Genomic DNA, 19,918 nt, shown 5'->3' on the forward strand with positions numbered 1-19,918 from the left:
CTGTACCCAAGCAGAACAATAATAAAGATTCACAACTGTCACTGAACAACCTCCCCCTGAAGAGCAGAGGAAATGAAACTCGTAACAAACTCCAAAACAGTGCCCTATAATTCTGACCCTGAACAGGGGGGCATATGAAACTTACAACCAGAAATAATGAACTACCGGCCGAGTGGACTCTCCCTGGGTGGGACTCTGGGCTGATCCGTGATACTACAGGAATGAAAATTAGCAGGTAAGAACCAATTTTCCTTTCCCTGTATGTACCCAGATCAGTCCAGACTCCTGGGATGTACCCAAGCTTCCCTAACCAGGGTTGGACTGCGAGAGTCCCGCTCAGAGAACACTGGCTCCAAACTCCCCAGGCTCAGGTGTCCGGACATCAAGTCTATAGTGTCTCGCGAAAGTATGAGTGGACTTCCAGGTAGCTGCCCTACAAATCTCTTGCGGCACCTGTGGACATTCTGCCCACGAAGTCGATTGCGAGCGCGTAGAATGAGCCTTAAGCCCGACTGCATTCGACCGGCCCTGTACAAGGTACGCAGACACGAAAGCCTCCTTTAGCCACAGGGCGACAGTTGCCTTGGAAGCTTTCTGACCCCTTCTGGGTCCACTCCATAAGACGAAAAGATGATCCATCAGAAGAAAACTATTCGTGACCTCCAGGTAACGCAACAATACCCGTTTCACATCCAGCTTTCGCAAATTTCTGGCCTCTGGCGAAGAGAAATCCAAACCCACAAAGGAAGGAAGCTCCACAGACTGATTTAAATGAAAAGCAGAGACCACCTTCGGGAGAAAGGATGAAACCGTGCGCAATGAAGCACCTGCGTCTGAAATCCTTAAGAAAGGCTCTCTGTAAGATAACGCCTGGAGCTCTGAAATGCGCCTCGCTGAAACAATAGTGACCAAAAACAACATTTTCAAAGTGAGATCTTCAGGGTCGCCCGCTTCAAGGTCTCAAAGGGGGCCGAGCAAAGGACGCGGAGAACCAAATTAAGTTTCCAGGAAGGACAGGGATTCCGAACTGGAGGGCGCAAGTGTTTAACCCCTTTCAGGAACCTAGCTACATCGGGATGAGAGGCCAGTGCCACCCCGTGCACCTTACCTCGAAAACAACCTAATGCCGCTACTTGAACTCTCAAGGAATTAAAGGCCAGACCCTTGGACAAGCCCGCCTGAAGGAAATCCAGAACTTCCGGGATTGAGACCTTGTCAGGACGAATGCTACGTTCCACACACCAGGACTCAAACACCCCCCAGACCCTAACATAGGTTCTGGAGGTATGAGGTTTTACGGGAGTGCAAGAGCGTGGCGATAACCACAGGCAAATAACCCCTCGAACTTAACCTCTGCCTTTCAAAAGCCATGCCGCTAGACAGAAGCGATTGACCTCACCGAAATAGACGGTCCCCTGGCGCAGTAGAGTCAGGGACGGAGGAAACCACAGCGGACCGTCGACGGCTAGAGTCAGAAGATCCGCAAACCACAGACGTCGTGGCCATTCCGGAGCCACTAGAATCACTGTAGCCGGGTGAACTTCTATGCGGCGCAACACTTTTCTGGCCAACGGCCACAGAGGAAAGATGTACAACAGAACGTCCCTTAGCCAGGGCAGAACCAGAGCATCTACTCCCTCTGCTCCTGGTTCTCGTCGCCGACTGAAGAAACGAGGAGTCTTGGCATTGCGGTATGTTGCCATGAGGTCCATGGATGGCCTGGTCCAACGCTGGCACAGAAGACAAAAGGCCTCATCTGAGAGTTCCCACTCCAATGGATCCAACTGGTTTCGACTGAGAAAGTCTGCCTGCACGTTGTCGACCCCAGCGATGTGGGAGGCTGCAGTCTTGTAAAGGTGCCATTCCGCCCAGGCGATCAGCAACCGTGCCTCCGTCGCCACCGGACGGCTCCTGGTTCCTCCTTGACGAATGATGTAAGCCACTGCCGTGGCATTGTCGGATAGTATCCTCACCGACCCCCCTTCCACCAAGGGAAGAAGGGCCAGAACACCACCAGAACAGCCCTGGTCTCCAAGCGATTGATGGATCAGGAAGATTCCGTCTTCGTCCATTGGCCCTGCACCGCCACTCCCCGACACACCGCCCCCCATCTGGAGAGGCTGGCGTCAGTTGTGACCACGATCCATGTGGGAATCTCCCTCTCCCCAACGCAAGTTGTCTGGACACAGCCACCAATGTAGACTGGCATGCGCCACGTCTGTCAGCGGTAATTGAAGCTGGAATTGCTGGGAAAGTGGACTCCAGCGGGAGAGCAACGCAGACTGCAGAGGACGCATATGAGCAAAGGCCCACAGAATGAGCTCGAGAGTGGAAGCCATCGACCCCAGGACCTGCAAATAATCCCAGGCTGTGGGCTGAAGCATGGAACTGAATAAATCCAACTAAGAAATCAACTTGGAAAGTCTCTCTTCTGTAAGAAACACCTTGCCCGAGGCCGTATCGAATCTTGCTCCCAGAAACTCTAAGGAATGAGAAGGAATCAGATGGCTCTTGTCGGGGTTTACCACCCAACCTAAGGAAGTCAACCTCCGGAGGACCCGCTGGACCGCGGTCCTGCACAATTCCTCCGACTTCACATGAATCAGCCAATCGTCCAGGTAGGGATGAACCAATACTCCCTCGCGCCGCAGGGCTGCTGCCACCACCACCATCACCTTGGTGAAGACCTTTGGTGCTGTCGCAAGGCCGAACGGGAGTGCTCAAAACTGGAAATGTTGGCCGAGGATCGAGAACCGTAGGTACTTCTGATGATCCGGGCGGATGGGAATGTGCAGATAAGCCTCTGTCAGGTCCAACGACGCCAGAAACTCTCCCTTGTGGACAGATGCTATCACGGAGCGCAGAGTTTCCATCCAAAAATGAGGCACCTTCAGCTTCCGATTGACCTATTTCAGATCGAGGATGGGGCGAAATGTTCCTTCCTTTTTCGGCACAATGAAATAGATCGAGTAACGCACGCGCCCGAGTTCTCCAGCTGGAACTGGAACTATGGCACCAAGGTCTTGTAAGCGCAGCAGGGTCTCGTGTACCGCTTGTCTCTTTTGACAGCACGCGCATGGGGAAACCATGAAGCGGTTGTGGATCGGCCGTGCAAAACCTAAAGCGTAGCCGTGTTCGATTATGCTTAAGAACATAAGAACATAAGAAATTGCCATGCTGGGTCAGACCAAGGGTCCATCAAGCCCAGCATCCTGTTTCCAACAGTGGCCAAACCAGGCCACAAGAACCGGGCAATTACCCAAACACTAAGAAGATCCCATCAGCAGTGTGCAGGGAACAGGGAGAAGAAGGTTTGAAGCTATAGTGGACAGAAGAGAAAAAAGTTAGTCTGTTTCCTAATTCAACCCACCCCCTCTCCCCTACAAAAAGGTGCTGCTTGGGGGAGATGCCAGTTAACGGAGCATTCCTGATAATAGTGTGGGATACTGGAGCTTTTACTGCAGTTTTATTTATTCTTCTCCCTCCAGCAATTATGCCAAAATTATTGTGTTAGCACTATTGCCAAGCAGCTTTTCTTAAGCCTTCAGAAACAAGCTTGCTTTTAAAATGGTTTTATTACGTTTTATATTTTTACGTATGATTTAATTATGAGCCACTTGGGGCTGTGAATAAGCAGCATATAAATTCCCAAAATAAATAAATAATATTGTTTTCATCTTGTAAGTGGATTAGGGTTACAGAGAGTGCTGCAGTACTGAGGAGGACTGCAGGGAACATATCTCCTCAAAAAGAAACCTAAAATGTATTCATGGGTAACTGATACTGGTTTGCCTCTTACATTCAGCTTGGACAGAGATATGCCTACATTCACTCTTATTTCTATGTTCCTGTTGCGAGAGATTCAGTACCTTGCCAAGGGGTTATAAGCCTGTGCCAGAGACCAGCAAGAGCGTAGTGCTGGTGATGAGGAATCCTTCAGCAGCTCAACACTTAGGCGTCTCAACCACTCCAACCAATCATCCTTTGATACTCTCCTGGCAGCACCCCAAGCCTGAGAAAAATAGCAAGAATCACCCTTATTGCCAGTGTGGCCTGGCCTATTTCTCTTCTTTCCATCCCAACACTGCTTCAAAAATTTTTTTTTTTAACTCTAGGAGTCCCCTGATTTAAGGTTTCTAAGACCCAAAGGAAACCCATGGCTTCCAGATTCTCACCTTCTGTAAATTGGTGGTGCTAACGTGTAGTTTCTTCATAGGTCCAGGATCTACAGGGCCACTGGCCAAAGCATCTCCCAAGTTCCCTCTCGTCACTCGGTGCTGATAGATCAAGGGATCCTCCTCTTCATCAGCAAGCGTGTACCCCTATGAACAATAACCACAATATATACAAGGGAAACCATTTGTGACACAGGCACCAGGACAGTCCTCTCCCGCCTCTCAGGAGCTCCTTTCTTTACATTTCAGCACTCACCTTAACAATCCTACAAATGAGAACATCATAGCGCTGGTGATTTATTCTATGACGCACCAAAACTTTGTTCACCATTGGTATAAAAATCTGGTACTGTGAAGAAAAAGGATGCACTATAATAATGAGCAAGATGAGAATATGCAAATAGCAGGATCTTCCCACACAATAGACTAGAAACATTTTCTTTCCAGACGCAAAAATAATTCTAACGATCCCGCTCACTCTTGCACTCAGACCTGTCCCTGTCCCACAGTAACATTCTAACACATAAGCCACCCTCCTTCTCCCTCCTGTAGTTTCCTATCCAAGAGGAGTATCACCTTCTTCCCAAGCTGGAAGACCAGAGACGACAATGTATCCATAGCTGTGAGTCGGAGCTCAGGACTCGCATCCAGTGTTCTCACAATCGGATGAATTATCCTGGAGGCATAATCAGTGAAATCAAGGGACTCCGTCAAGTGATCTACAGTGTCTAGGGCAGCTCTGTAATCAAAGAGTGAAAGGAAACAATGAGCTGCCACTATCTATGTTGGCAATACTTGCACTGCTATGCCTTTCCTCCTTTTGTTGCCAGCAGTCTCCTAACCTATTTCCCTGATTAGAATCATTTTCTCTGCTGCAGATGAATGCAAGAATATTCTGGTTTCTTGGCCTGTAGTGTTAGAACAACCAGATGTGAAGTCTGAAGATCCAAGCTCCAGTCCATTTTTCACCAACTACATTCAGCAAATCCTGCAACTAGCTTACTAATAGCAGAGACTACAACACAATGTGAATTACTTGTAGGCCAGTTATATTGCTGATATTACATTGTTAACATCATCCTGGCACCAGTGAGCAGGAAACAAGTGCCACAGATCCTTGAGGCAATATGCAAACAGTAAAAGAGAAAGCAGAGAGTTACTTACCTGTAACAGGCATTCTTCGAAGATAGCAAGATGACATGGGTGACATCATCGGATGGAGCCCGGCTCAACGTTGATCTCAAAGAATTCTAGAGCTTTCAAACATGCAGATGAGATATCACCCTGCCCCATAGGCAAAGTCCCTCAGTCCATGATATAGCTAATACATGTACTTTTGTAGCACTTTTCCTCCTAAAGGAAAATTGGTTCTTACCTGCTAATTTTCATTCCTGTAGTACCACGGATCAGTCCAGACAGCTGGGTTATGCCTCCCTTCCAGCAGGTGGAGTCAGAGAACAAACTGAAAAGACATCCCCTGATAACCCAGTGTGCCACCTGTGGTCCCTCAGTATAATGAATATCCAAGCAGAAAGAAAAACTCAACTGCAGAACAATTTAACAGCCAATGACTGGACCAAAAACCAATAACAAATGGTCCCCACATGGTCCGAACGGACAGAACTAACTAGGAAGTTGTAAGGAGTGTAGATTGTTCCAACCTTACAGTTCAATGAACATTTTAGCATCTGAAATTCTTCTGTGTATTACACAAAGGAAAGAAAAGGAAAACTACGGACTTACCCAACCATCTGGGCGGGTGTCTGGACTGATCCGTAGTACTACAAGAACGAAAATTAGCAGGTAAGAACCAATTTTCCTTTCCCTGTACGTACCCGGATCAGTCCAGACAGCTGGGATGTACCCAAGCCGCTTTAACTGGGGTGGGACCCGGTAAGTCCCGCTCTGAGCACTGCGCTACCAAAACAATCCGTATCTGGAGCTCGGATGTCCAAGCGATAGTGCCTAGCAAAAGTGTGCAGAGACTTCCAAGTCGCTGCTCGACAAATCTCCTGAGGAGAAACATTTTTACTCTCCGCCCAAGATGCCGCCTGAGATCTGAAAGAATGAGCCTCAAGTCCACCAGGTACCGAACGGCCCTTATATATGTACGCCGATGCGATGGCTTCCTTCGACCATCGGGCGATAGTAGTCTTGGACAGATTCTGCCCTTTCTTAGGGCCTCTCCATAGAACAAAGAGATGGTCCGACAACCGAAAAGTATTAGTCTCGACGAACGTCCAACCTTTGCAACTCCTGAGCCTGAGAGGAATTGTGATCCAAATCTGAGAAGGCCGGTAACTCAACAGACTGATTCAAATGAAAAGACGACACCACCTTCGGAAGGAAGGACGGCACCGTCCAAAGCGAAACTCCCGAAGATGAAAACCACAAGAACGGTTCCCGGCACGACAACGCTTGAAGCTCTGATATCCGTCTCGCCGAACAAATAGCCATGAGAAATACTGCCTTAAGTGTCAAATCCTTTAACGTGGCCCGCTTAAGGGGCTCAAAGGGCAAGGCGCACAGCGCCCTCAGAACCAAGTTCAAACTCCACGAAGGGCAGACTTGTCAGACTGGAGGATTCAAATGTTTGGCTTCTTTCAGAAAATGTGCCACATCTGGATGGCCCGCAAGGGAAGTACCGTCCACGTGGCCTCGCAAGCAGCCCAATGCCGCTACCTGGACCCGAAGGGAACTGTACGCCAAACCTTTCTTCAGACCTTCCTGTAAGAACTCCAGAATGTGAACTATCATGGCCCTCCGTGGGGAAACATGAGAACTGGTACACCAGGAATCAAAAACCTTCCAAACCCGAGCGTAAGTAAACAATGTGGAAGTCTTACGTGCGCGAAGCAGAGTAGAAATCACCGACTCAGGGTATCCCTTTTTTCTCAGCTGGTGCCTCTCATAAGCCAAGCCGCTAGACAGAAGCGATCCGCCTGATCGAAAAATACTGGACCTTGACGGAGGAGACTCGGGATGTGGCCGAGTCGCAAGGGACCCTCGACCGCCAAGTTGATCAGGTCCGCGAACCAGGGTCTTCGCGGCCACTCTGGAGCCACGAGGACTACTGGACCCCGGTGCGACTCTATCCGTCTGAGCACCTTGCCCACTAGAGGCCAAGGAGGGAACACATAGAGAAGTACCTTGCTGGGCCAGGGAAGGACTAGAGCATCCACCCCTTCTGCTCCGTGTTCCCGTCTGCGGCTGAAAAACCCGCACCACTTTTGCGTTTGCTCGTGTCGCCATTAAGCCTAGGCGGGGAACTCCCCACCTCCAGATCAAGAGCTGCATCGCTTCCTCGGATAGCTCCCACTCTCCGGGGTCTAGCTGTTGCCGACTGAGAAAGACTGCTTGGACGTTGTCGATCCCAGCTATGTGAGACACCGCCAGATGCCGCAGATTGCGCTCCGCCCAAACCATAAGCTTGTCTGCTTTGGCAGCCACTAGCCGACTCCGCGTTTCGCCCTGTCGGTTGATGTAGGCTACCGTGGTGGCATTGTCGGACAGGATCCGCACCGACCGATGGCGGACCAAGGGAAGGAAGCTGCGCAATGCCAGACAAACCGCTCTGGTTTCCAAGCGATTGATGGACCACCTGGACTTGGGAGCCAACCACTGGCCTTGAGCAGAGTGCGACTGGCAAACCGCCCCCCAACCGAAGAGGCTGGCGTCCGTTGTCACAATCAGCCACTGGTGATTCTCCAAATCCATCCCCTGTTGTAAGTGCTCTGGTACAAGCCACCACTGAAGACTGCTCCTGGCGGGATCCAGGAGCGGCAACTGAAGATGAAACTCCTCGGACTTGGGATCCCAATGGGAAAGCAATGCCCTCTGCAAAGGTCTCAAATGAGCGAACGCCCAAGGAACCAATTCCAGAGTAGAAGCCATAGAACCAAGAACTTGTAAATAATCCCAGACAATGGGCAATTTTATTTATTTATTTTTATTTAAAAATGTTTATATACCGCCTTTACAATTCAAAGGAATTAATCAAAACGGTTTATAACCAAACATACATAATGGATAAATTTTTTAAAATAAAAATAAAAACGGTTTTCAACCGGACATACATAATGGATAAAAATAAAAACGAAATAAAAACTAACATTAAAATAATATTACAATAAACATTCATGCCCTACAGCATTAAACAGTGAATTGGATTGAATCTAAAGTATTATTTCTTATGGATATATCTGTTTGAAAACAGTAGTGTCAATATGGAAGATAAGTGAATATTAATTTTGTGAGTTAGAGAGTAAACTGTATGCTTTCTGAAATAAGTAGGCTTTTAATGATTTTTTAAACTGTTGTGTGGAAAAAATAAGGCGAAGAGAGTCTGGGAGTGAATTCCATAAAACAGGGCCGGCTACCGAAAAAGCCCTTTTTCTAGTTAATTCGTGTTTAGCCAGTTTAATTGTAGGCACATCTAAAAGACTTTTAGAGAGAGATCTAAGTTGTCTGGGAGGTTTATATATGCGAAGATTAGTGCATAGCCAGGTAGATGAAATATTATAGATAAGAGAATGAATAATTGATAACACTTTAAACTGAATTCGGTATTTAATTGGCAACCAATGGAAAGAGAATAAGACAGGTGTAATATGGTTTCGACGTGAGGTACCTGCAAGCAGCTGAGCAGCAGAGTTTTGAATTAGTTGCAGAGGGTATAGAGCAGAGTCTGATAAACCTAAAAATAGAGCATTGCAATAGTCCATTCCCGAGAAAATCAAAGACTGCAAGACAGTACGATAATCTTTAAGATAAAGGAAGGGTTGAATTCTTTTCAATAAATGTAATTTATAGAAGGATTTTTTTGTGATATTGGCAATATGATCGGCCATAGAAAGGTCTGAGTTAATTGTGATACCTAGGCTGATAGTGGAAGTACTACTAGGGATAAGAATGCCCTTGAAATTTAAATGAGAAGGGGGCCCTATAGTGGATTTAGAAATGGATGAAAAATGGGTAATAGTAGTTTTTGAGGGGTTCAATTTTAAACGGTTGTGATCTAACCAGGTATTAACTGTAGAGAGAACCAGAGATATTAAAGAAAAAGTTTCTGACCATGAATTTTTATAAGGGATGAGCAACTGAATGTCGTCTGCGTAAATTCGGAAGTAGACGTTTAAGGCTGTGAGAATGTGACAGAGGGGAAGCAAGTATATATTGAAAAGTATAGGGGATAGCGAAGAACCTTGTGGTACACCAGATGATGATATGTATGAGTCTGAGCAATGATTATTAACTTGTATGTGTATGTGACGATTAGTTAAAAATGATTGAAACCAAGAAAGAACAGTGGATTGAATGCCTATGGACTATAAACCTGATAAAAGTATCTGGTGGTTCAGGGTATCGAACGCTGCGGATATATCTAAAGAAATGAGAATATAATCTGTGTATGCGTCGAACCCACGGAAAACTGTATCAAAACAGGATAGTAGTAAAGTTTCTGTAGAGTGGCCTTTCCTAAAGCCGTGTTGGCCTGAGTGCAAAAGGTCGTTATCACCTAAAAAGTTGGAAAGTTGTTTTAAGACTACCGATTCAATAAGTTTGGCCAACGAAGGAATCAGGGCTATTGGCCTCAGATTACTGAGGTCTGAGAGATCTTTCGATTTATTTTTTTGAATAGGAAGAATGGCAATTTTTTTTAAATTATCTGGAAAATACTGGACGATAGGGATTGATTAACCAAGTCACTCAAGAACTGACAGGTACAAGGAGCAATAGCTTTGAATAATGTTCCTGAACAGGGATTAAAAGGAGAGTTGGTTGTTTTTTGCTTTTGAATTATATTCAAAATGGTGGAGTCAGAGATGAGTTCAAATTCAGTCCAAGACAAATGAGCAGGTGGGTTTTTAAAAATAGGGAAAGGTAAATGCTGGAACTCCTTAGAGATAATTTCTATTTTGTTTTTAAAATGACACGCTATTTTATTACAATCTTCAAGGCTGTAATTTGCATTGTTTGAATTATTAATAGTGGTTAAGGATTTTACAATATTAAACAAAACAATGGAATGGTCAGCAGCCACCGAACTTGAGACATCAACTTGTCCATTCGCTTCACTGGTAGAAACACCTTGCCCACTCTCGTGTCGAATTGGGCACCCAGGAATTTCAATTCTTGTGAGGGAATCAGCTGGCTTTTGGGAAAGTTGATCACCCAACCGAGGGACTGAAGTCGAAGCACCACAGAGTGAACTGCCTGCTCGCACAGGCGCTGCGACTTCCCCCGGATGAGCCAGTCATCCAAATAGGGATGAACCAGAATCCCCTCTTTTTGCAGAGATGCCGCTACCACCACCATGACCTTGGTTAACACACGTGGTGCCATCAACAGACCGATTGGTAATGCTTGAAATTGATAATGATCCCCTAGTATCATGAATCAGAGAAACCTCTGATGATGCTCCTGTATACCGATGTGCAGATAAGCCTCTGTCAGATCTAGAGAGGCCAAAAATTCTCCTTTGTGCACAACCGCAATGACGGATCTCAAGGTTTCCATGCAAAAACGGGGAACCCGCAGGGCTCTGTTGACCTTCTTCAAGTCCAGAATGGGACGAAAGGAGCCCTCCTTTTTGGGGACTACAAAATAAATGGAGTACCTGCCTGTCAGACACTCCCCAGGCGGGACCGGAATGATCGTTCCCAGGGCTTTCAAGAGATCTAAAGTCTGGAGCACCACTTGTCTTTTCACCCGAAACCCGCAAGGAGACACCATGAAAAGATCCCGTAGAGGGAAAGCAAAATCTAAAGCGCAACCGCGACTTATAATGTCTAAGACCCATTGATCCGACATGATCTTGAGCCATTCCCCTCGAAAGAGAGAGAGACAGCCCCCGATCACTGGAACGGAGAAATGGGCCGGCGCACCTTCATTGTGCCGCCTTGTTATTGTTGAATCCCTGGGAAGTACCATCTCGGGGAGGCCGCCTACCCCGAAAGGAGCGTGCCCAAGCCTGCGATCTCGACGGAGCTTGCAGAGAAGGAAAAGGCAGTGCCCTAGCTGAACGAAAACGCCTCTAGCCGCGAAAACGACCTCAAAAGGAACTGAAAGGACGAGTCGACCTAGGCTTGTCCTCCAGCAATTTGTAAACCTTATTGTCTCCCACGTCCTTGATAAGCTGCTCCAGATTATCTCCAAATAGAAGCTTACCCTTAAAGGGAAAAGAACCCAACTGAGATTTGGAAGAGGAATCCGCAGACCAATGGCACAGCCACAGTAACCTCCTTGCTGCCACTGCGGAGGACATCGCTCGAGAGGAGGTTCTTAGCAGATCATACAGAGCATCCGCCTTGTAGGAAACAGCTGCCTCCAGGCGGTCTGCCTGTTCGGCCTCCTCCAGTGGTAACTCCTGTGCAGTAAGAAGTTGCTGAATCCATCGAAGGATGGCTCTCTGCATAAAACTACTGCAAACTGCCGCCCTCACCCCGAGAGCCGACACTTCAAAGATCCTTTTAAGCAGTATCTCGAGCTTTCTTGTCCTGAAGATCTTTCAGGGCAGTGCCGCCCGTCACTGGAATGGTGGTGTGTTTGGCAACAGCCGATACAGCGGAATCCACTTTGAGAATCTTAAGAAGTTCCAAATACTCGTCCAGAAGCGGATAGAGCTTTTCCATTGCTCTAATAACGCGAAGAGTGGCTTCCGGAACATCCCACTCTCGAGTCATGAGCTGTAAGAGGCTTGGGTGGAATGGAAAGGATCAAGGGAGAGCACAAAGACCGGATAAGACGGGATCCCCCAGGTGTCTATCCGTCCCAACCTGTGGAACTGGTAAATCCAGTTCCACCAAAACATGTGGAATGAGAGGATCCAACTCCTCCCTCCTAAACAAACGAAGCACCCATGGATCATCCCCTTCCACCGGCGCAGCGGAATCCACGTCATCACCCATGTGATCGTCCAGATCTTGAAGGGGGTCTAGGGGCGTGAGATCAGTCGAAAAATCCGGGAGTGGCTCATGATCAGGGACTGGCCGAGGTAATGGGACCTCCGGAGGATCAGGCCTGGGTCTCTTAGATGGCTGCGGTAAGCAACTCTGCTTTCTCGAGGACAAGTAAGAAGGTAGTCCTCACACATGGATGAATCCCCAGCTAAAAGCTGCCCGAGCAGGACAAAGTGGGGAACCCCTCAGTGCTGAAAGCATCACCTTTCTCTCATTTGCCTTTGAGGCATCCAACCCCAAAACGAATCTAGGCGAGAAAAGAGATTGATTCTACAAAAGAAAGCCATAGAACAGACTGAGACACAAATGCCCCAATGAGTAGCAGGGGCACCTAAAGCAGAGGCGTTATGCCTAGTTCAGCGAGATGCATACTTTGCTCATGGGACTATTATAGCCAAGGTTTGGATCAGCAAACCCTGACAGCAAGGTAATTCTGGTTCATTCTGGATACAGGAAAAGGCCCACAGAATCAACCAAGAGGAAAATGCTTGGATTAAAACCGCACAGTTTCCTTCAGTGTCACAAGACACCCCAAAATACCCCTACTGGGGTCAGAAAGCGCTCCAGAAAGAAACTGCGGGTCACTAACATCTGAAGGACAGAATTCCTTTGCAGACACATGCCCAATGATTGGCCAACAGGCACAATGGGCAGAAAAACCCAAGCAACACTTGGGAGAAGTGGCAACAGCGGCGAAGTCTGTGGCCAACCTTATTTGCCAATGTACCAGACATATCTGACCACCCAGGACAGACATCAAGAGTGTGAGAGGATGCTAGTCCAAAAACTCCCAAGTAGGGAGTTAAGCTAGAGCTGAAGCTCACCCACACCCACCTTGTCAAGGGTAGGCCTATCCATCCAGTTAACAGGATAGCTCAGGTGAGCAGGAAGGCACTTTGGTCAACCCAGTGAAGTATGAAAAGCTAAAGGCAGTACTGGCCAGAATTTGATGAAAGGACAGAGAAAAAGTGGTGTACTAATCCCTGCAGGTATACATTAAGATATACCACAAATGCCCTATCTTTTCTCCCCTGCCCCCCCTTCCCCCCCCCGACATTCTGACCAGATGTCCGAAGGAGCAAAAAACACGAGGCAGTCCCCGGGGATGCCAGGATAAGAAAAATACAGCCTAGTGGCTTTATCATCATAAGAACATAAGAAATTGCCATGCTGGGTCAGACCAAGGGTCCATCAACCAACAACTCACTGCTGATTGCAATAGGGAATTTACACTCCTCTTCTGTTTAGAGTTGGTGGCTGTGCGCTGCGAAAAAGTAATCCAAAAGTGTGTGGTGGCATCCTCCTTGCTACTGTCCCATTGTACCCAAAGTTGCGAAACTGATGAGAAAGCAGATACCTTGACGCAATGATGGCGGTTCCGCTATCTCTGACATGGAATATGCCAAGAGAATGCCACCTACCAGCACCCAAGGTGCTTGGAGGAGTAGACAACTCCCACCATGCATGAAGCACTCCACTTTTACACCAACTCTTAATAGAGTCAGCAGATAACAGTGTGTCGATGGCATTCCCAATGCCACTGGGGTTCTGACTATGGCCATCCCTGGTGGTAGGTAGCATTGCCCCATAGTACCCATGGTACATGACAATGCTCCAAGAGGCTATTTGCAGCCCTTGGATTGGAGTTGTGAATGACTCACCACCTCCCTTTCCACCAGATAATGGCAGAAGAGAAGCCCCTTTATTTATTTATGCAGTTTTTATATACCGTTGCACAGAAAACAAGTTTCTATCTCTACGGTTTACATTCAAAGGCATTCAAAGGTGCTCATGGTGCTCTGTGGTGGTGCCCTGCAGCCTCCAACCACATCCACTGGTGCCCACGGGGACTAAGGTGCTCCCGGTGCCTATAGCACCCTCAGCACTCACTAGAAATGGATTGCATCAATGGCACCAACAATGCTGTGCCTAAGGCTCTGATGGCACTTAACTGCACCACAAGCGCCTGGCATTAAGGAATGCAGCTCTACTGATGGTGCCCCAGGCCACTGCATACAGCAACAGCCCTGTGGCACTCATGATGTACGTGATGCCCTAAAGTGCCGACAGCTCACCGAAAATGTCTGAGGGTCGGCGGCCCTGATGGAGACCAGTACCTGAAGGTGTCGATGGTCTGACAGTACTGATGATATCTGTGTTGCCTGAAGGTGGAGGCCCTGTTGCACAGACATGCCACCGGATGCACCATGTAACCAACACACCACCTCGGTGTCCAAAGGAACAGATTACAGCTAGTGTCTTCCACAGTTTCCCCTCAGCTCAGCTATGCGCCCAAGGATGTTGATACTTCAGGCTTGATGGCATCCATGCACGTGCCAATGGCTGACGCTAGCCGAGACAGCATGCCCATTTCTACTGCTGATGCCAGCTGAGACAGTGCCTTGCAACCTCAACGCATTTGGTGCTGTATGGTAGATCCAGGCACCTGACAGGAGTATGCTATTGATGGCACATCTCATGCCCCCCGGTGCCCTTCTGGACACCAGCAAGAGTGCATGTCTGTGGCTCCAATGCTCGATAGCCACGAGAGCACCGGGCTTTAGTGCACCCTGGATGCCTCGGTGCTCCAGGGTGTCTCGGGCTTGACAGCACTGCAGCCGCCAGTCCGAAAGCCCAATCGGCCGAGAGCTCCCATGGCGCTCAAGGGTTCTCAGGCAGTCAATATACTCAAGGGCGACCAAGCGCTCGATGGTGCCCTGTTGCAATTGTGCTTGGCATCGTCGAAAGCAGCCATGAACGGCATCACTGGCAAACATGCCCAATAGCCTCCATACACTTGGTAAGGACAGCCCCCCCACCTCAATGGTCTCGAGGGCGGCCACACACATTGATGGCATCGAGGGCGGCTCAGATGACTTCGAGGAGGACCATGGTGCTCGACAGCCGACCTGGTCCCCGACGCAATATGGACTGTGACACCAGATAGTGCTGCTATCCTAGTGCATCGATGCCCATGGCTGTTGAGGACGCTCGGGACGATACCTTTTCTTCACTGGATCGAGAGCCCATGGTGCATGATGGCGTCTATGGCGCCCACCGATGCCTATGGCCTAGAATCGTGAATCAACAGCATGCACGGCCCTCTATGATACTCACGGTGTCAATGGTATCCAGGATGCCCTGGCACCCTGATGGCGTCAAAGGTGACCATGGTGCCCAATGGCAGTCCCGGTCCCGACACAGTCCTGAGATCGTGTCAAATCATTGGTGCACTGGTTACAGATGTGCATGGGTAACCAATAACAAGCATGGCACCAAAGGTGCAGCAGCAACACTGTTTAACCCAGGCTCCTGCTTACTCTTTCTCACAGCCATCACTGGCAAGCAGGAGGACTCCTGCCTGTAGAGACTGGTTCCTTTGAATGTGGGGAGGATGAGCTCTTCCTTCCACAGGAATGGTGTGGTGCTCGATCTCTTCACTGACCGCACCTCCATCGATGCCAATCGATCGGTGAAACGATATAGAACTCCTAGCGGGTAGAACTTAGGCGAGTCGCCAGGCTCAGTGGCCTACACGGAACCCAGACAGACTGCATTCTGTCAGTCCTGCCAGCACCAGACAAAGGCACCAAAAACAGGTAGCGCAAGAAGAGGACACAGAAACTAAACCTCAGATGCAGCATTGATTTATTAGGAATTAGAAATAAACTCTGCCAAGCTGCATAGCGACCAAGGCCCGTCATGTGGCTGGCAGACAGTGGAAAGAAGAGGAAAAAAGGAAAAGAAAAAAAGAAAAGAAAACTATCGTAAGGTAAGGGAAAGAAAAACAGCTTCAGCTCTAGAAACAATCACTTACAAAAACTGTGAAGAGAGAGCAAAGCTGAATACGATGACATGCACGGCTCCACGGGGAAAAACAAAAAGAGACTAAGGGACTCTGCCTAGGGTGCAGGGTGATGACTGTAGCTGCACATGCTCAGTAGGGCATGTTTGAGAGTTCTAGAATCTTTGAGATCAAAGTTCCTAGCCGGGCTCTATCTGATGATGTCACCCATGTGTGAGGACTGCCATCCTGCTGTCCTAGGAGAAAAAATACTCACTTGCGAGCTTGTAGTGGGGCATCAAGAGCATCGAACAGCTTCACAATCGGAGGTAAAATCAAATGCAAATAATCATCCAGGTTAGCTCCAAACAGCTGAATGGCATTCAGCAGCTATGGGACAAGCAGAAAACATAATCCATTACAGCAGAGAAATCGCAAATGCAGCAGGAGTGGTTCTCTGCTCTAAGGAATCTGATACTTTCACGGAGAGATACAGCCTTAGCCCCTGCAGCCACACTTCTCTCACCTTGACGGTGACTCCACGGCCAGCACTGCTGTCATGCATAAACACTCGCAGCATGTGTGGAATGAGCTGGGGAAGGTATAACTTGAATTCACCCCCAAGAGCCAGCACAATCTGCTCAATCAGGAGAATGATAGTGCTCTGGATCGGGTTATTCATGGTCCAGTAATCCTGTACCTATGGGAAGAAGAAAAAATAGGTTACAGTGGCCAATTCAGTATAGAAAGAATACGAGAGAGAGAGAGAGAGAGGAGAGAGAGAGAGAGAGAGAGAGAGGGGGAGACACACACACACACACACTCATCCTCAAAATAAGCCTTCCCCCTCCACCCAGGGCACAGTAACACACACACACACACAGACAAGCACACTCAAACTCACAGAATACAGAAGGACATACACAGCAGCTAGACATGACAGGCACAGCCATACAGCATAAGCAAGCACGCAGTGGCAGAGCAGGCAGGCAGAGCAGTACAGAGCAGACGAACACCACAGAACATCAAATAAACAGACCACACAGACAAAAACACCGTCAACATAGATGAACAGATGGAGGGGACCCACGCAGACAGACGACGGAGGGGACCCACGCAGACAGACGGAGGGAGGGGACCCACGCAGACAGACGGAGGGATGTTGGGAGCTCCTGCTCCTCACACGTTACCAGGAGAGGAGGCCCGTTGGTCCTGCCCCTAGTACATACTCTCCCAGGGCTGCTGGGGGAACCTTCACTCCCCCTTTCCCCCCTGGATTGCATTTCCTCACACGAATTTTCCATTTCCCACTGCTGTCTGGGAAGCCAAGAAGCTCTTTTCATTTCAAATAGCTCCAGATCAGCACAGGAAGCAGCCAGCTGGGATTTGGGCTCCAAGGCTTCCAGGTTTCGAGGGGTAAATTCCTTTCGCGTCATGGAGTGCCGCACTTCACTTGCAGTTAATTCTCTCTGACAAGAAAAACACTCAAGGCTTGAAACCACACTAGTGCCCAGCTCTCACCCGCCTGTATTTCAGAAGCTAACCCCGTACGCAGGCTACCAGCATAGGCCGAAAAGCATAAGCGCGAGAGAGAGAGAGAGAGAGAGAGAGAGAGAGATTCAAGGAAACATCTTAAAGCTTTTGTTGCAGGGAAAGGGGTTGGGGACTCAGTGCTCCCTGCACTGTTAATTAACAACATAAAGAAGTAAAGGCCATACCTGTTTAAACTCAATAGTACTCCTGCTTCCATCCTCTTCCAAGAACGTGACTAAGCTTCCCAGTGCAGCGAGAGCAGCAACACCCTCACCCCACACAACGATTGACATCAGTGTGCGCTCGGCCCTCCTTCCTCCCCACTACACGCTACAAGATGTGCAAACCCCAGGCTGTGCAGGGGCACAACACCCCCTTTCCTCCCATCTATACCTTCTCCCCCCACACACACATTATGCAGATGCTAATTTAGACACCTTCCCTCAAAAGGTGCGTGGATTGTTAAAATACATTCAAACATCTTCAATTAGACAATTCAGCTTACTAAAAAAAGAAATCCAGTCTCATTCCACTTCTTCCAATAGCACAAGGCATTGCAAACCGCTCACATCACACCCTCGCACCCAGGCAAAAAACATGGGGATGCTTCCTTACACGGCAGCCCAAAACCAAGACATGCCATCGGGATGGTTTCTTTCCCTCCCCTTCACAATGCACAGTACAAGGAGGGTTTCTGGCACAGGGATGCTCCCAAATGGGCCTCCACATGATCCTCAGAAGTGAGGAAGCCAACTTACTCTCATAAGGGAGAAGATCTCTTCCATGTAGGGTCTGATATGACTCCTGACAAAAGACACAAGCATTCCCAGCTGCTGAAACATGAACTGTAAGAGAGAAAGGAAGAGTTGTTATGAGACATGACGGGTACAGTGCCTAAATAAAGCACTGTCAGACCTGCAGTGACAGACAGGGGCACATAGTGTTCATCCAGGGTTTACACACACACACACAGTCACACACAGACACAGTCACACATGCACACACACAGTCACACATACACACACACAGACACACACAGTCACACATGCGCACACACACAGTCACACACGCGCACACACACGCACACACACAGACACACACGCACACACACAGTCACACACACAGACACACACACAGTCACACATGCACACACACAGACACAGACTCTCCTATAGAGACTTTCCTAGTGCTCCAGAACAGTACAGATGGATTTCAGTGCATGAAAATACAGTCTCTGCATTATCTGGCAAAGCCATCCAAGGTGAAATACACCAAGTAAACTTTCAGAACAATGACAGACTGGGCAGGGAACCTGGATACCGGGGTTTATCTCCTATTTCTGCCTTGGGCACATCATTATTTCCCACTGCCTCAGGTGGTGCCCTAGTATAGAGCGCTTATATGAATCAATAACAGGAAACCTTGGCTTTCCATTTGCGGTATATATAACACAGGAAAATTGGCTCTCCTAGGGCAGCAGGATGTTAGTCCTCACATGTGGGTGACATCATCCGATGGAGCCCAGCATGAGAAACTTTGACTAGCACACTGAGCACGCCCACGCAGGGTCCCCCTTCAGTCTTTTTTTTCCGTGGTGTTAGTAGCCTCACGGTTTTGGAGCTCTGCCCTTCAGTTTTTCTTCTTCGGAATTTCTTGTTTTTTCAGTGTCGGGTCCCCTTTCTATGACTGGTGCTCCTCGGCAGTGAGGTAGGTTTTCTATTTTTACCTACTTGCGGTCGATTCCCGACGTGTCACCGCTGGCCATCGACCACTCGCTGGTTATTTTTCATGGCGTTGTACGGTTTTCAGCAGTGCCCCAGTGCCCGCGGACCATGTTGATTACTGAGCCGCACGAGGTCTACATCCTCTGCCTGGGAGCATCGCACGATGTCTGAGGGTGTCAGCTGTGCGATCAGATGATCCCCCAAAGGCCATTGTGCTCAGCTGAACAAAATGGAGAAGCTTTTTGGTTCTAAAAAGTCTACTCCACCCATGTCGGCATCAGGGATGTTGACACCTGGGGCCCCGAGGGGAGCCCTTAGATACCTTGTCCATCTCTACACCCCCAGCAGGATCATCCCAAGAAAGAGGAGCCAATGATAAGCCCTCTCCATTGCCGACGCTCTCAAAGGCATCAGGATCTTCAGCGTCCTCTGCGCTGGGGAAGGACCAGGCTGAACATTGAGGGAAATCCCGAAAGCACCGTCACTGGTCACCGGAGCATAGCTCCAGATCCGGGGCGGCATTGGAAGCTGCTGTGCTGCTACCAAAGCGACCCCGTGGTATGGAGGCCCCATTCTCTGATAAACCCAGATGTTCCCCACCAATATCGGTGCCGGCACTGAGCCTCCTTGGGGCTCTGGTGATGCCTTGTCCTCCTCCATCAGTCCTGTCATCCCTGGACTTGCAGGAGGAGCTGGACCACAAGGTACAGAGTGAAGTACAACAAGCCCTAAGGGGCATCG

The 19,918-nt window shown here is 48.6% G+C and overlaps 1 protein-coding gene across 8 annotated transcripts in view; it reads right to left on the bottom strand.

The window, feature by feature from the left end:
* MTOR (mechanistic target of rapamycin kinase) overlaps nucleotides 1-19,918 on the bottom strand; it is a 284,248-nt gene that overhangs the window by 201,015 nt on the left and 63,315 nt on the right. For 7 of the 8 annotated variants that reach the window (XM_029578927.1, XM_029578922.1, XM_029578924.1 and 4 more), the window contains 8 exons: nucleotides 18,212-18,298; nucleotides 17,150-17,389; nucleotides 16,447-16,620; nucleotides 16,198-16,310; nucleotides 4,752-4,914; nucleotides 4,432-4,524; nucleotides 4,176-4,322; nucleotides 3,870-4,012 (listed from right to left, as the gene is read on the bottom strand). In XM_029578927.1, the coding sequence (XP_029434787.1) occupies nucleotides 3,870-4,012; nucleotides 4,176-4,322; nucleotides 4,432-4,524; nucleotides 4,752-4,914; nucleotides 16,198-16,310; nucleotides 16,447-16,620; nucleotides 17,150-17,389; nucleotides 18,212-18,298 (1,160 nt within the window). The remainder of the gene's footprint in view (nucleotides 1-3,869; nucleotides 4,013-4,175; nucleotides 4,323-4,431; nucleotides 4,525-4,751; nucleotides 4,915-16,197; nucleotides 16,311-16,446; nucleotides 16,621-17,149; nucleotides 17,390-18,211; nucleotides 18,299-19,918) is intronic. The other variant, XM_029578925.1, reaches the window with a different exon arrangement.

Source organism: Rhinatrema bivittatum, chromosome 15, assembly GCF_901001135.1.
Source record: "Rhinatrema bivittatum chromosome 15, aRhiBiv1.1, whole genome shotgun sequence".
NCBI classification, from domain to species: Eukaryota; Metazoa; Chordata; class Amphibia; order Gymnophiona; family Rhinatrematidae; genus Rhinatrema; species Rhinatrema bivittatum.